Here is a 17,291-nt window from a genome sequence, read left to right as displayed (position 1 = left end):
CATCAATAGAAACACGTGGAGCTGGATTTTAATTTGTGTAATAAGACAAAACAGTCTTGTTGTTTTCAACAATTTTCTCCTTAAACAGTAACTTAAGTTACACTTTAAAGAAAAAAGTTACACAACTGATGTTACAATACAAAGAGTTGGATGTTGTCTTGATATTTGTTAATTTTTAATTTTTATATTCTGATAAATATGTTAAATAAAAAATAATAAATAAAAGTTTATTATAGGAAAAAAAATTGTATAGGTCTTCTGGACGGGTTCTTCTTTAATGAAATGTTTCGTCTCTCCTCCAAGAGACTTCTTCAGTCTGAGAGTTTGTTGTTTATATATATAGAGTTTGTTGTTTATGTCTATAATGTTTATTATAGTTTTTCCAGAGTGGCTTGAATTTTGCATGATTTAGTTCATTTGTTAGATTGTTAACACCTTGCACTATATTTCTTTTACTTGAATTTTATATGCTTTGGTTGAGATTTTATGTTGATGTTAAATCTTTTAAGCTTTTTTTGTTAAAGAATTTACTCTAGAGTGCATATTTTGTGTCCATGAAAAAAATATTAAAGAAAATATTACAATATTAAAGAATTCTTGTTAATTTGATGAAAACGTTTTAAATATTCAGTGCACTCACATCAGAATAATTTATAGATTTGTTGTTAGAATAATCCATTAATCAAAAAAATAATCGTTAGATTAATAGATTAGAAAATAATCGTTTGGTACAGCAATACTTCATGCCACCTTTGGTTCCAGGGAACCGTGACAACATTATGTCAATGACATCCTGCATCCATAGGTCTTATCCCTTTTCTGAGACAGCTCACTGGTCCAGTCACTCAACAAAATAAGGCCCATCCACATAAGGAACATGTCTATGGACAGCCTGAATCATGCTGATGTTCTACTGTGGACAGTAGGACCTCAACAAGTCCCCTGATCTTTCCTCAACTGAACATCCTGATCCAGTGCTTATATCCAATTGTTAAGTGCCAGTTCAAACAGCTGTATTTTGATGGTGACTTACTGGAGGGACAGGAGAAAACAACTCTCAAAAGGCCCAACATACCCGATCAGATGTCGACTCCTGGTCACGTTTGCCAGGCATTTGCTTTTGCACATACTTTTCATAGGCCATGAGAGAGAGAGAGAGACAGCATACAGCTTGTTGGAAACCCCTCTGGTTGATGCACACTTGAGGCTCCTCTCTGATATCTGCCGTTTGGCCACAAATTTGTTCTGATAGAGTGCTACACTTTTCAGCAGACGGATTCATGCACAATGTCTGTGCTTTCTCTCCATCCAAATGTATTTGGCCGTTTGACCATCTTTATAAGTGCCTGGAAGGGTCATTAAAGAACGTACCATCTAAGTGACTTGGACAACTGCTCCTCAAATCTATCCATGTTGTTTGGATGCAAAACAGCCAACCTCTGGAAGCAAAATGCCACCATTGTTATTGGAGCACTTTTCTGAATGAACAAACACGCCCGCATACTTCTGACCAATCCCACAATACTCTGTGCGTTCGCCGGTGAGAAAAAGGTTCGGACAGAGACTCATGTCGAGAAGGGGCGGGTGAAACTGCTCTGAGAACAAATAGATGAAATTTTCGATACACAACTGCAACAAGAGTGGGTTTTACAGCTTGAAATGGAGTATAAGGGCCTTCAGTTCTGCACTGAATTACTGCTTGTCTGCAGGTCCAGCAAGAGTCTGCAACCTACTGACATTAAACAAGCAGTATACCTGCACAGCAAACTCTGTTATATGATTGATTTTATATTGTAATCACTGCAGTAGTGTCACATAATCTTTCTAAATGTGAATTTTCATTTCAACCACTTTGTGTAGGTGAGTTAACTTCTCTTTTGCCACAGTGATTTTAACTTTAACTATGAAAGTCAATATAATTTTAGACTGTTAAAATCTACCATAATATACTGAAAGACACTAAACTGAAGAACCAGTGAGACAGGGATCCTTGTGAAGTTTGCAGATGACAAGAGGCTGCGAAGATGCCATACCTTGGTTTGAGTGTTGAGCAGCGGAGAGCAGAGCAGTGATGTTCAAAGCAGGTCCAGCAGCGAGGAGCTTATGAAGCACAGACCGCAAGGAAGCTTGGGTGACAGCAGCTGCCAAGACTGGAGGGAAGAAAGGAGGAAAGAAGACAAAGAACACCACACATACTTGAGCATGAAGATGCACAATAAGAGAGAGCCAAAACATTTTGCACAATGCAAACACAGGGGTAGACATTAGGATTTTTTTTTCAGGTTGCCCAGCGGACAACAGGTTGACAAAATCTGGTTGTCCGCAAAACATTATGATTGTCCAAAAAATCTAATTTAAAATTTAGTTTAATAAGTATATTGTTCTGTAAACAAATTTTACTGTATACAAATGTTCTCAGTCAGCAGACTGACAGTTTCAGGAACTGTTTGAGTTAAACTTCCTAGTTCTCCTCATCATCCTCTTCTTTGAAATAGAGCAAAAATCAACACCAACATCCATAAGCTATCTGCTTACAGGTCAAACATTTTCATTTAAAGGGGACCTTATATGCAAAATTAACTTTTTCAGGGTTTTTTTTTTAACTTATATTTGAGTCTGTTCTGCTTCTAAAAACAGTCCAAGCACCAAAGAAATGCACCCAGAGGTATCATTACTAGAAGTAAATGTATTTTTTGCGTCTTGAAATGACCTGTTTTCAAACACCACCGTTTGAGACGTCACAAACAGAACTCCAACCCACCCCGTCCTGTTCTACTACTGCTTTTTACGACGTGGTCTCATTTCCGGACTCAGCCATTTTGTGAATGAAGCCGATATTTCGGTTAAAATACATAAGTAAAAATATTTATCCGAGTATAGTACTACCCCCCAACCTTATGGATGATTTTATGGATTAAATTTTACGTATTATACTTGAAAAAAATGGTAATTACAAGATTGTAGACACCTGTGAGGCTAATTAGTGGACACACCTTGATTTAACATGACCCTTTGGTCACATTATTTTCAGGGTACCATCATTTCTGCCCAGGCCTGTTTGAGGAGTTTTATTTATTTTTTAAACTCTGTTGGCTGGGGACGGGGCCGGTGGCCTGTGGGATGGGGTAGGCCAACCCAGCCTGGGTGTCTAGCATGCTATATGTTATGTCAGTTGTCTGAATGATGGGGTGGGCGTGGTATTTCTTCTGGGGTGGGGCTGGGCGGATGGCCGTGGTGGCGGCGGAGGGCTGTGCTGGGTCGGCTGGCTGGCCCCTTTGTTGTGGCAGGGGCTAGCTCTTGGTCCCTCCTTGCGCTGTCAGCGGCTGGGTGTGCGCTCTCGGCTAGATCATTCTTGCTGGGGTTCAGTGGCTTCTTTGGGCTGCCGGTTGGCTGTGGGGCTGGGGGTCGGGTCTTGGGGGTCTGTGCGGCTCTGGGGCGGGGGGTCTGTTGGTCCCGGTTTCTGGCAGTCCTCCGGGCTCTGTCTGTCCGTGATCTGGCGTCTTTCGGGCCTGGTGGTCTGTCCAGAGGAGGAGGTCTTGGGGGCCTCAGTCCTTGGGTGGGTCTCGGGGAGCGGGGGAGCCTACTGGGGTCAGTGGGGGAGCTGGCCCTCTGCGGGAGCATTCTTGCTCCCTCAGTTTTTTCCCCGCTGGCTGGCTGGGGTGGCTGCCGGAGTCTGGGGGGTGGTCGATTGGGGGTGGGCACCTGGCCGTTGGTAGGGTGTGGGGGTGGTCCGGGGCGTGGCTTTGCTGGGGCGGGGGGCTGGTCGGTCGAACTGGTGTGGCCTGGGCTGGGACTTGGCTGTCTGCTCTTCTCCACCCCAGATTGAAGGGGTCTACCTCCTGGGTTCAGGTGTGAGCTGCCCTCTGCAGGGGGTGGGTGCACATCCTGGACCTGGGGTTATAGAGTATGTATGGGGAGTGTGAGTGGATTGTGGCGTCCATCTTGTGTGTCTTTGAATGAGTGGGTGAGAGGATGAGGGTGGGACTGTGTGATTGTGTTTGTGTATGCTTGTATTTTTGTCAGGCTGGGACTTCGGCAGCCCCTTCTTCGGGATTATTTGAGGGTCCATTACTCCCCTGCCATGCTGTCCTCTAGTGGGTTGTGCCTTTGCCTGCCGGCGCACTTGTGGCTCTCGTTGTCCGGGGCTGGGTGCTTGGGCGTGTGCCAGCTCGGCCCGGTGGCTGCCCGGTGGGGTTTGGGTCCCTCTGGCCCTGTCAGGCCTTGGCCTGGGTGGGGTGCACCCTGGGGGCCCGGGCCTCTGTGTCCATGCCTGGATCCACTCTGGCACAGTGGGTACCGGCGGAGCCTGTGTGTTCGTCGCTGCTGGCCCTAGGGGTTGCTTTGTGTGGTCGCTGGTGGGGCTCTTCCGGTTGTCTCCAGTGGTCCTCTTTGGGGGGTGGGTGGGCGCCCCTTCTGGCGCGGGTGTCTCTGGGGCTGCGCGCTTGGGGTCCCTCTCGGGGTCTTTGGCGCTGGTCCCCCTTATGTCGGCTTCTGGCTTTGTGGGTCGGGTCTGTGGTCCCCCACAGTCACTTTGAAACTTTTCATTGGAGAGATTCATGCATGCTCACAACCGCACACAAACAGGTGTTTACATCCTGGGTTTTCTATTTGGCCACTGACTGAATGGTATGTGCATATGTGTATGAGTATAGATATGTGTAAATGTGTATGTGTATATACTGTATATATGAAAGTGTTTGGATATGCAGGTATGGGTATGTTTATGTGTATATGTATAAATTTATATATGTATATGGGTATGGTTTTCAGCAAGGCTATAGTCATTATTATATACTGTAGATTTGCATTTTTGTTGCTGTGGTTTTGCTATCTTTGTTGTTGTAGGTGTGGAGCCAAGAAGTCGGGTGTGCTGTCTTGTGTTTTCTCAACATATATTTCACATACTGTATCTTCTAATCTCTCTTTCATTCTTTCTCATTACATTTCCCTTTTTTCTTTCTCTTTCTTTTTCTCCTATTAAAAAAAGGGAAAAAAAGCCACTGATGACGAAGAAGCCAAGATACTAATATTCTGATATTCAGTTCTGCTTTCTACTGAAGTGGCAAAATAAAAAAACTGTGTTGAAGCATGGTTGAAAAATAATGATTTCATTTGTTCATTTTTTTGTTCATTTTCATAAAATCTTTATTATTATTTTTGTCAGATTCAAGTTATTTCTGTGACCACTGTGGGTTTTTCTTTCATTAAACGAGGGGTACCAACAGTTTTGTCCACGTGTATCAGTATGCCCACTGTCCCTCCTCTGCACATGTCCAAACCATTGTTTGGTCTCTCTAACTTTATTTTCTCAGTAGACTCATTCCTAATCTTGTCTCCATAATCGTCCCTCCCAATGAGAACCTCGTCTTCAGCCCTTCCACTTCCGGTTCTGTCTCCTGTATTATTGTCATTTCCACCGTCTTCAAGCCATACAACTTAACTGGTCTCACTACTAGATATCCCTTTTCTTTGACCTTCGCTGCCTCCCTTTTGTCACATCACGACGTTAATTATTGACCAAAATATTAACTCAACCAAACTTTGTCGGCCGATGATTGTTTGAAAAGAGAAATGTGTGTGTGGAGAAATGTCAGCTTTTTCTGCTTCCACAATCACCAACCCTCACCTTCATTGAGCTTGGCCATGTCCATGTTGCCGTTGTTCATCTGCAGAGTTGCCTGTAGCGCTGGGAGGAGCTGATGAAAGAGGGCGGGGTCCTGAAGCAGTGCAGTTGATGGTGACTGCACAGTTGCAGCACCCTGTCCTGTAGAGGAGGACGACATGTTGGAGGGGGCAGAACCTAAAGACCCAGCAGCACAGATTAGGTTCTGAGAAGACAAGTAAGAGGAGGACTGGCTGCAGTTTGAAGTTGTGGATTGGTCCCCCGATGTTGTTTCTGTGAATGATAAAATTAAAATGGGTAAAACATAAAGCAAAATACAAAGAAAATTACATAGACATGGTAAATCCCTCCCCCAAAAAATAAAACACCAAAAACAAACAAAACAACCACACTTCTGTAGTTACATTTTCCTTCTCATTCGAGCAGTGCTGCCTCCAGAAAATTATTAATGGAATTTGACCGTTTGGGGGCCACTGAAAATCCTTATGTAGTTGAAGAAATTTTGTAACTGATTAACTGAATATTAGATTCAGTTTTGTATTTTATACTTTCTGATCATTACAGCTTTAAGGCCATAACAGAATAAGAGTTGGTGGGTGTGTGTGTGTGTGTGTGTGTGTGTTACCATGTGTTCTTTCTCTTAGCCTAAACAAAACTGAGTGACGTTCTGACGTCTGACATAAAAGGTAACACCTCTGGGGTGTAACCAGGAAGGGATGAACATTATAAGCTSARTTCATTATTATAGTAGGAAGAAGTTGTCAGTGTTTTGCAGAGTGTCTGCTCAGAGCAGAGCTCCTGTGTTTGTTTTGATTCAGCCCAAGGTTGTACGCTGAGGCCTGTGCTGCTGAGCGCTGAATGTACCCGATTGGCGTCAGAAGATTGAAAATAAAGTTTTGAAGAAGAAACCCAGCTGAATCCTGTTCATTCAAACATACCATTTTGAACAACGCATATTTTTCCAACATAGTCATATACTGAATTGACCCTTTGCAACTACGTCATCTAATCACATGGATGTGCCATGACGGTTGTCCAAGTCCAAATGTTTTGTTTCAGATTTTTTTTTTAATTTATCTTGGAATCAGATAGAAACCTTACAGCAGGGGTGTCAAACTCCAGTCCTCGAGGGCCGCTATCCTGCATGTTTTAGAGGTTTTCCAGCTCCAACACACCTGATTCAGTGATTGAATTAACTCTTCAAATTGGGCAGAAGCCTGTTAATCACCCAGCGATCAAAATCTGGTGTGTTGGAGCAAGAAAACCTCTAAAACATGCAGGATAGCGGCCCTCGAGGACAGGAGTTTGACACCCCTGCCTTACAGTGATAAACAGCAAAAATATCTAAAAAGATGACTGTTTAAAACAAGTTTTTAGTTTAGTCTTACTAGCTGTGGCTTTTTCCTGCAATGTCTCTTGTCTGTAATCCATGTCCTTGGGGAAACTGTTAGCCACAATCTTCGCTGAATCTTTCTGGCGTTGTTCCCTGCAGCAGAACAGAGAAACATCGGTCAGAACGAGACGAACACAGAGTGGAATAGATTGTTACAAACCAAATAGATAACATTCTTCAAGTGCTTGAGAAATCCATCCTCATTTAAATAGAAACACTGATTTTATTCTTTACAGTAAATGAGTGATTATCAGGATTTAATTTAACTATATACTTTAAAATCCATAAAAAGAAAGACTATGCACAGATTGACAGCAGGGAATGACACTTGTACATTAAAAATGCAACACCACTTTCAATAAAGTTACATGTATAAATGTATAAAATGCTTACATGTCAACCCTTTCGGAAGTTTACCTGTACACTGACCTTCAAAAGTCTGTAATTTTCACCAAAATAAATAAATAAATAAATAAATAAATAAATAAATAGTACTCGCACCAGGGAGGAGTTTTAGGCTAAACAACCTGATAAAGAAGGCTGGTTCTGTTCTGGGGACGACTGTGGAATCTCTGGAGATGATGGTGCAAAGAAGGATTTTACATAAAATCAAGAACATTGTGGACAACCCTGACCATCCTCTTCATCAGACCATCATAGAAAGACAAAGTGTCTTCAGTCGGAGGCTTCTTCAACTTCAACTGTAATACAGACCGCTACTGAAGATATTTCCTGCCTATAGCCATCAGCATCTACAATAACTCTTTAGTTAAATGAGTTACAACAACACCTAATTTTTCCCTCTGGGATCAATAAAGTATTTTTGAATTTGAATTTTACCAGTGTTCCGCCACACCTTCCTCCTCCTTGTTGAAAGAAACAACTGAGGGCGCAGAGCCTCAGATCAAGAAAAACATTGATTCTGTGGCACATCACCATTGCTGTGGTGCGGCAAAGCAAGTTTTTTTTAATTCAACAGGCTGAGACAAAATAAATCTGAAACTGAAATTTAAAAAAATTTCTATCATCTCATATACCTACAAAATGGTTGGAAATCCATGTAATTCACGGACAAACCATACAAATTGACATTTATGAAACTGTAAATAACTGAATGCAATGATTCATAAATCGCATACACATTTTACAATGCAACTCAGTAAACATCAAAAGTTTAAAATAAAAATGTATATAATAAATTAAAAATAAAGTAATTTTGACACTAATGGCAGCAGCACGTTTCAAAAAATTGGAATAGAGTCAACAAAAAGCTTGCAAAGGTAAGTGGTACAAATAAGAAAGCTAGAGGAGAGAGTTTTGCAACTCATTAAGTTATTTGAAACCAGGTCAATTAGAGGACTAGGAATAAAAATATAATTATGGACAGACAGACTCTATCAGAAGTAAAGATGTGCAGAAGTTCACTGGTCTATAAAAAATAAATAAATTAAATAATGGAATAATTTTAGACTGTTTCTTAATGGAAAACTGGAAAGACATTGAATATCCATCCTCTACTGGTCACAATATCAGTAAAAACATTTCAAGAATCAAGAAATTTCAGTGCTGAAAAGGACAAAGATGAAAGTCATTATTGGATGCTTGTGATCTGAGCCCTCCAGCAGCACTGTGGGAAAACTGCAATGGAGAGCAGAAATAAAAAGGCCATACACAAAGATGTAAACCACCATCAGTACAAATAATTGGAAGGCCAGATTGAAATTTGTACAGACATGAGCCGCATAAGTTTTGGAAGACAATCCTATGGACTGATGAGACCAAAGTGATGGAAAGGACAAAGTGTGGAGAAAGAAAGGAACTGCTTATGATCCGAAACACACTTCCAACAAAACTAAGGACTTCATCAGAGGAAAAAAAGTGGAAGGTTTTAGATTTGCCAAGTCAATCACCTGAGCTTAACCCAACAGAGCATTTCACCTCCTGAAGAGGAGACTGAAGGGAGAAACCCCCCAAAACAAACAAGAACTGAAAGACGTTGTGGTAAAAGCCTGGAACATCATCACAAATAAAGAATGCAGCAACAGTTTGAATATGTTTTATAGGTAACTGTAGCTTCCATGAAAAGCTGCTGTCATTCCCCACTTTACTAAAGCCAGGAAAAACACAAAAAATAAAATCCATTTTAATAATCTTGAACATAATTTTGGTATTCATTTCTTGGTAAAAAAAAAATAATCAGGTGCATTTTTCCTACAATTCAACTTACCTCTCCAGCAGGTCCTTGGGCTTCTCCCACTGAGAAACCTCTGTTCTACAGTTGTAGTAGTACTTCTTGCCAGAGGAGCTAATGTGTTCTGTCCAATCATCTGCTGGGTCCTGGTGTTCAGAAAGATACAGCATAAACAGATCTACAATTACAATGGGGACAACTAATTTGTTCCTCTAGCTACATAAAATATGTATTATATGTAAGTATTGTGGCGGCACGACGGCTCAGTGGTTAGCATCGACGCCTCACACCAAGAAGGTCCTGGGTTTGATCCCCGGTTCGGACCTGGGGTCTTTCTGTGCAGAGTTTGCATATTCTCCTCGTGCTTGCGTGGGTTTTCTCTGGGTACTCTGGCTTCCCCCAACCCCCAAAAACATGCCAATAGGTTGCCTTCAGGCCCAGGCCTCCCTTGAAAAAGAGATCTGAGATCTCAATGGGACTTGCCTGGTAAAATAATGGTAAATAATAAAAAAATAATAATAACATAAAGCTTTTGGAATGTAATAAAGTATTAAATGTACGGAACCAATTCCGCAGCTGTAGAAGATTCTAAAACTGATAACTAATAACCCACACTGCACCTCTGTTGTCTTCTGGACTTTTTAAAAATCTAACATTGTATTAAATGCTAATATTGCCATAATTAATTTACAGACACATCCAACTTGTGCTCATGACAAAACTCCTGGGGTCGGATTTATAAAACTGGCGTACGCACAATTTGAGCCCAGAAACTTGCGTACGCCACTTTTTACAACAAGGTTGTGATTTATAAAATCCAAACTTGACGTGAAAATGTGCGGTGCCTCACGCCAGCTCTGACCCACGCGTTTGTTCATTTTGGAGACGGGAAGCTGTGACACAGATTGTGAAGAATTAGAGCTACACTGTGTAATGATCACTGTCAGAAATTTAATTTACCTTCATAAGACTTAGATTTTTATTCAACTTTATCATCAGCTTTCTTAAAAGTAATATTTATGCTTCTGCTGCTGAGCCAGAAGGAGCTTTGAAATAAAAAAGAAACTTAAATCTTAAATAAAAGTTCATGCAACTCATTCATTTATTTCCTCCTCCTCACGACCCTGACCCACAGACCCCTCCATGAACCACAGACCCCTCCCCGACAAGAGACATTTTAACAAACAGCATGACATGACATCACGCTTGTGGATGTTTTAAAACTTCACTTTTTCAAGTCTGTATTTGTCACGCAGGGGGTGTATCTGTGTGTGTGTGTGTGTGTGTGTGTGGGTGTGTGTGTGTGTGTGTAGGAGCTCGTGTCCCCATGCTTTGCTCGTTAGTCAGTGTAATTACCAGGGAAGGGGAGCAGATTAGAGTGTTTACGCGCCAGGATGTTTACATGGGCGAACACACATGCTGCCTGTATCACTGTGCAAGGGATTAAAGACGTGCACTTTCACTCAAGCGCAGCTAAAGCTGACAAATTTAGCAGTGTGTGTGCATATTCATCTATGACTCGTGCAAAAATGCTCACTATCGTATGAATGGGAAAGACTTGCTGTGTGTGTGTGTGTGTGTGKGGGGGGGGGGGTCTGCCACAGATGTCATTGGGGCAGCAATATACTGTATGCCCTCCTTGGATTTATAATAAATAAGTGGCAAAACGAAAGCGAACTTCAGTTGCTCACAATGTTTGTTATGATAAATATATTATAATAAATACAGATCTACATAATGCCCAACTAAAGACCCTGTCACACTAGACAACTTATGCCAACTTATGAAACATTTTTTATGTCTAAATTGCTAATAAAAGTTATATATTTGATCAATTTGTTAGAATTACATTATGTACACGCTAAAAGGAAGCTTCCTGTTGATTTTTTCAATTCCAACTTCAACGTAAAAGTCTTTAAAATGTTCATAAGTTGTCTAGTGTGTCAGGGCCTATTAAAACAGGACAAGAACTTACCCTGTCTGCAGGTTTACTCTGACTCGGATGAGATTCAGCAGCATGGTGAGAACTGTTGTTGTGAGGGGTCTCCTGTGGAGATCCACTGGTCCCTGTAACAAAACCTTACTTTAATCAGGTAACAAATAATGCACAGCACTTTGCAGATGACTTTATTCTAATGCTGTGAAACAGGAAGCATTAGGGTGGCTGTGGTAGAGTGGTTAGGGGAGTCGTCCTGGGACCAGAAAGTCGCCGGTTCAATCCCCGTCCAGTCAATTCAGTCATCGTGTCCTTGGGCAAGACACCTTATCCGCTTTGCCTACTGATGGTGGTCAGAGGGTCCGGTGGCCCCTGTGTATGGCAGCCTCGCCTCTGTCTGTGTGCCCCAGGGCAGCTGTGGCTACAGTGTAGCTTACCATCATCAGTGTGTGAATGTGTGTGTGAATGGGTGAATGTCTGTAGTGTAAAGCGCTTTGAGTGTCCTGGATGGATAGAAAGGCGCTATATAAGTACAGTCCATTTACCATTTACAGTCCATTGTTTTTCTCTTTACAGTCTACGTTTAAGATGCTGTGTTGTGATCTGATGACTGGAAGACAAAGTTCTCCAGAACCTTATTTTGTTATCCAGGATAGACTTTAGAGATGAGGTTTGATTTGAATGTACAGCTTCTACTTGATCACAAGAGTGATGAGAGAAAAGTGTACAAGGGACAGAAATTATCTACAACCCCAATTCCAATCAAGATGAGACATTGTGTAAAACATAAATAAATACAAAGTTTGACGATTTGCAAATCCTTTTCAACCTATATTCAGTTGAATACACTACAAAGACAAGGCATTTGATGTTCAAATGAATAAAGTGGTTTTGATGCCTGCAACACATTCCCATTGTCTTACATCAGCCTTCCTTTTAACAACACTCAATAAGTGTTTGGGAACTGAGGGCACTACTGTTGAAGTTTTATAAGTGGAATTCTGTCCCGTTTTTGCTTGATGAACAACTTCAGTTGCTCGACAGTCCGGGGTCTCTGTCATTGTATTTTGCTCTTCATAATGCTCCACACACTTTCAATGAGAGACAGGTCTGGACTGCAGGCAGGCTGATCTAGTACCTGCACTATTTTACAATGAAGACATGCTGTTGTAACACATGCAGTGGCAGGACATTGTCTTGCTGAAATAAGCAGGGACGTTTCTGAAAAAGACGTTGCTTGGATGCAGGGTTTCCCCCAGAAAAATGCCTCAGCTGGGTGGTAGGGCAGCTTTGGCAGCCCACGTTTTTGTTAAAAAAAATGTTAAAAGTTGACAGAAAATAGGACATAATGTAATTTTGGATTATTGTAAGACATTGTTGACAATACTTAAACACCAACTATAGCAGGGGTCATAAACACAGAGCAACACCAAGACCTACTTGTTTGATACAAACAAACTTTCACGGCTCATCTTTAATTATAGTAATAATAAATTTATGTATGAGTGTATATTGACTGCCTAATTATACCTTAATGTTAAATACTCCTCACAGTAATTGTCAATAATTTATCATGACTGATATGATGAATCATTATTAATAATTTGTATTTTGATCTTTAAATCCAGAGTGTTTAGTTTAAAAATATTTTAGAGCTCTTCTGTGTGACTTTAGGGGTGTATTCACACCAGGAAAGTCCTTTGGTCCAATTGTTTGGTCCGGACCAAAAGTAGACTTTATTTTTTTCGTTTGGTGCGGTTTGCATTCACATTGTTTTTTTGCAAATGAACTATAACTTGTAAACAAAGCCACGAGGGTGACGATCATTGCTCCCACTGGACAGAAAGGACGGGGGGCGGGACTGAGCGCACAGACCCAGAAGAAAACAAAGAAGTTCTGCATGCTGCGGTTCTGATGTGCACATTTTTGCTGATAGTACATTGAGTTGGGCATAATCGTATCGTGTGCAATTAATCGTCAGAAAAACATTAATCGATTATTTTTTGGCACTTGACAATTAATATGATTAGTTCCACCAGGCAGAGTGACTGGAGATTTCCCCGGTCAGTCCGCTCACTGCTCCTCTCTGCTTCAAATATGACGAACATTTAAACAAAAGTTCTGTAATTTATTTATCAACACAATTTAAAATTTGAAGTATAGCCTGAAGTCTGTGATTTTGACAGTTTGAAAAAGATTTTTACAAAGAGCAAATCTTTCCCACTAAATTGGTCATGTGACTAGGACATAAGGGTATCCAGGGACTCCAGGGGATTAATCATCAAATTAATCATTAACGGCTAAATACCACAATTAATCGTGATTAATTTTATTGCCATTATCGCCCAACCCTAATAGTACAACTGCAATAGCATTTAAAATATCAAAAGCAGGGAATTTAATGGTGGTTTCGTGATGAAATTCTAACTTTGGAGCGACATCAGTAAATCTGTCCCACAACCCAAAGGAGATGAGGTGCTCTGCGTGTTCTGACCCACAACATGCCGGCAGCAGGACTGCTAAGCAGGAGACGACGAAACAGGTATGATTTCAGTTTATTTAGCTCAGCAACGGTGGCCTGTGAAGTCCACAAAGGCGCATGTTTAATGCAGTTGGTTCGGTTAGAGTCCGGTCTGTATTCACACCAGAAGCGAACTGAAGTGAACCGCACCAGAGTTCGTTTGGAAGCGGACCGAGACCACCTCAAAAAGCAGGTCTCGGTCCGGTTGTTTGATCCGCACCAGAGTTCGTTTGGAAGCGGACCGAGACCACCTCAAAAAGCAGGTCTCGGTCCGGTTGTTTGACCCGCACCAGAGTTCGCATGAGTGTATTCACACCTGCACCAAAGGTCCGGACCAACGCTGGAAATGAACTCTGGTTCATTTAAAGCAGATCAAATGTGTCAGGCAAGGCCTAAAAGTGTGGGAAGGGACACATTTTTTAAAGGTCTTTTTTTTTCCTGCTTCGGTTGAAATAAGTGGGGGGAACAGAGGGCACAAATATGGGAAGTTGGGGGGACATGTCCCACCCTGTACCTATGGCGGTTACACCCATGGTGCCAGGCGTGAATACAACCTAGGTGTGACTGGGAGTGTGGATAATTGTTTGTCTCTTTTTCTGTGTCCCTGTGATGGACTGAGACCTGTTCAGGTGTCTCTGTGATGGACTGACACCTGTCCAGGTGTCTCTGTGATGGACTGAGACCTGTCCAGGTGTCTCTGTGATGGACTGAACCTGTCCAGATGTCTCTGTGATGGACTGAGACCTGTCCAGGTGTCTCTGTGATGGACTGAGACCTGTCCAGATGTCTCTGTGATGGACTGAGACCTGTCCAGGTGTCTCTGTGATGGACTGAGACCTGTCCCGGTGTCTCTGTGATGGACTGAACCCGTCCAGGTGTCTCTGTGATGGACTGAATCTGTCCAGATGTCTCTGTGATGGACTGAGACCTGTCCAGGTGTCTCTGTGATGGACTGAACCTGTCCAGATGTCTCTGTGATGGACTGAGACCTGTCCAGGTGTCTCTGTGATGGACTGAGACCTGTCCAAGTGCCTCCTGCTTGCACCCAAAGGCAGGTTAGACAGGCTCCAGCCCCCCAACTCTGATTAGGATCAAGGACAGAATGGATGGATGATTTCTCTATTATAGCAGGAAACAGATATTTAAAAGCCTGGTGGTCTGCCAGCCTTATAATGCACTGGGACAGCAACCCTGGGATGGCAACAAATGTTGCTCCAAAATCTGTATGTACCTTTCAGCATTAATGATGCCACTGTAGAGTTTTAACTTGTACTTGTAGAGACAAACTGTGTTCACTGACAGTGGTTTTCTGAAGTCTTCCTGAGCCCATGTGCTAATATTTGTTACAGAAGTCAGTTTTTAATGCAGTGCTGCCTTAGGGACACTGCCTGATGTCCAGTCAAAGACATTCAATGTTGGTTTTCAGCCTTGCCACTTACTTGCAAAGATTTGTCCAGATTCTCTGAATCTTCTGATATTATAGACTGTAGATGATGAAATTCCTAGGCCTTGCAAATCATAGTATTCTGCTTTTATTTCTGTTTTACACAACATCTCAACTTCATAGGAACTGGGGTTGTATTAAGTCAGAGATCAGCACAAAAAGACGCCAGAAAGGAACCTCGGAGACCATAATTCTATCAAAATCATTTTGCACTCTTTTGTTGCACTCAGCCATAAAAGTTCAATTCTCTCATTTGAAACTTTTAAAGAATAAATATAAGTCATTGCCTGTGCAAAGACACAGCACCAAGACTTACCATTTTTCCCTCTGGCAGTATGAGAGGTTTTGGCTTTGCTGTGTCCCGTTCCATCGCTGTGTCTGCTGACAGGACTTTCATCTGACCGCCGCAGCACCTTGTAAGGGGGCATGGGATCTGATGAGCTGTCACGCACCTTGTTAAAGCGGTGAAGGCTGGTGGACTGGCTCTTTGGCTGAGATTTATGGGTCTAGAAAGAAGAATACGTTGCTTAGGAAATGCTTCATCTTACAGCAATAACCATAGTTTGTGTTAACAGTTAAAGTCCTAGTAGCACTGACAATAGTGAAGTGGATGTAATTATTAAATTTGTACATGTTGTGTGTCATAATCTGGAAATCCTAAAAACTAGTAACTGGCTCAAGAAGTTGGGAGTTCATTCGTCGTTTATTTTGAGAGAAATCAGTATTTCATTTAAATGCAAACCGAGGCTTTAAACACTTCTTGAAACACTTTTTAAACACACACACTTATGTCAGCTGAATCAATAGTTTACCTGAACATCTTACCTGATAGGATTGTGAATCCCTTCGGTCGTTGCACCTGAAGAGACACAAAAAGGGGAAGTTTCAAACAGTGTATACCTTATTTGGATAAGTTTGATGAGTTTACTTTTATTAGTAAACGGTTTTGCTACAGTTAGCAATGCTAACATGTTTTATAGACATATTTTCATTGCCAAAATTATTCCAGAAAAAAAAGTAATATATTGTTTTAATACTAATAATAGTAATCAACTCTATACGCCTAAATTACCATTATGCCAGATGTTCTAACGTCAGTCGGGTTAGCTTAGAAATGTCCGGAACCTTAGCTAACTCTTTAGCTGTTAGCGGTTAGCCGCGATAGCTAAAGGTTACGAAGAAATAGCAAGCTTTCAAAATTTATCACGTACACCCATTAAATCCAAACTCTAAATTAGATTTACCCATCGCTGACTCTTGTTGGTTTCCTTGCATGCATCACCATCAAGGCCCTGATGATGTGTATATGTGTTTGAGGGGGAACCGTGGCCTCCTGTCTGCTCTTTACAGTTGTTGTTTTTTTCCCCCAGCTTCCTGTTGTCTGCTCTATCTTACCACCATCCAGCTACAAGTCGTCCTCCGAGTACCACCATTGCACAGCGGGTGGTGTTTATTAAGAACCACCCTCAGTACATCATCTGACATGTAAGTACAGTGTGCGTTTAACTCGGCCAAAAGGAGCTGAGCGGAACGCAGAAGACGTAGGAGGAAACGGAGATTTGTCTGCTCGCTAATGGTTGGTTGGGACCACTTCCGGTTAACTTTTCAAAATAAAGCTGCTATTATCTTCCGGACAGCGTTGCAAGAGGTACGATAATTTTGCCCTCTGTACGATGATGGATCAGTAATTCCAAAAATCCCATAACGTACAATAATTTCAAAGCGGGGCTGAAATAACCCGTCTGACATGAAAGGTGGCGGGTTGTGGAACACAGAGTTGCAAATTTAGTGACTTTGTGTCCGCTTTGTCTCATGTACTTTAGTGCAAATGTGTAATTGTGCTTGGTGCAATAATGTTTGTGATCTTGTCATTGTAACATTTTACTGCAACATTCACTATAAAACATGCATAATAATACCTGAGTGATCTATTCAATTTGAACATAAAATATGGAGGTGCAATGCCCCCTTTGTAAAGTAGAGATTAAAGTACAGAAAGAAAAAAATTGTGTAGGTCTCTGGACGGGTTCTTCTCTAATGAAACGTTTCGTCTCTCCTCCAAGAGACTTCTTCAGTCTGAGAGTTTCAGGCAAAATTCAGGCTTTTAAGCGGCCAGAACTCTGCAGTTTTCACTCATTTACAGGCCAGCGGTCACTCTTTCAGAGATGAGGATGTTCTCATTC

General features: G+C 41.7%; 1 protein-coding gene across 1 annotated transcript; it reads right to left on the bottom strand.

The window, feature by feature from the left end:
* Positions 1-2,033: 2,033 nt before the first annotated feature.
* LOC106532339 (WW domain-containing adapter protein with coiled-coil) lies at positions 2,034-16,655 on the bottom strand (the record flags this gene model as incomplete). Its single annotated transcript, XM_014028378.1, is given in 8 exon segments — positions 2,034-2,150; positions 5,627-5,896; positions 7,012-7,109; positions 9,244-9,353; positions 11,183-11,274; positions 15,425-15,614; positions 15,934-15,967; positions 16,353-16,655. Coding segments are annotated over 8 exon segments (952 nt in total), but the record flags the coding sequence as incomplete, so codon positions are not given.
* Positions 16,656-17,291: the final 636 nt, after the last annotated feature.

The sequence above is a fragment of the Austrofundulus limnaeus genome, unplaced genomic scaffold (genome assembly GCF_001266775.1).
Source record: "Austrofundulus limnaeus strain Quisiro unplaced genomic scaffold, Austrofundulus_limnaeus-1.0 Scaffold753, whole genome shotgun sequence".
Classification (NCBI taxonomy): domain Eukaryota; kingdom Metazoa; phylum Chordata; class Actinopteri; order Cyprinodontiformes; family Rivulidae; genus Austrofundulus; species Austrofundulus limnaeus.
This window is presented reverse-complemented; position numbering and strand designations above follow the sequence as displayed.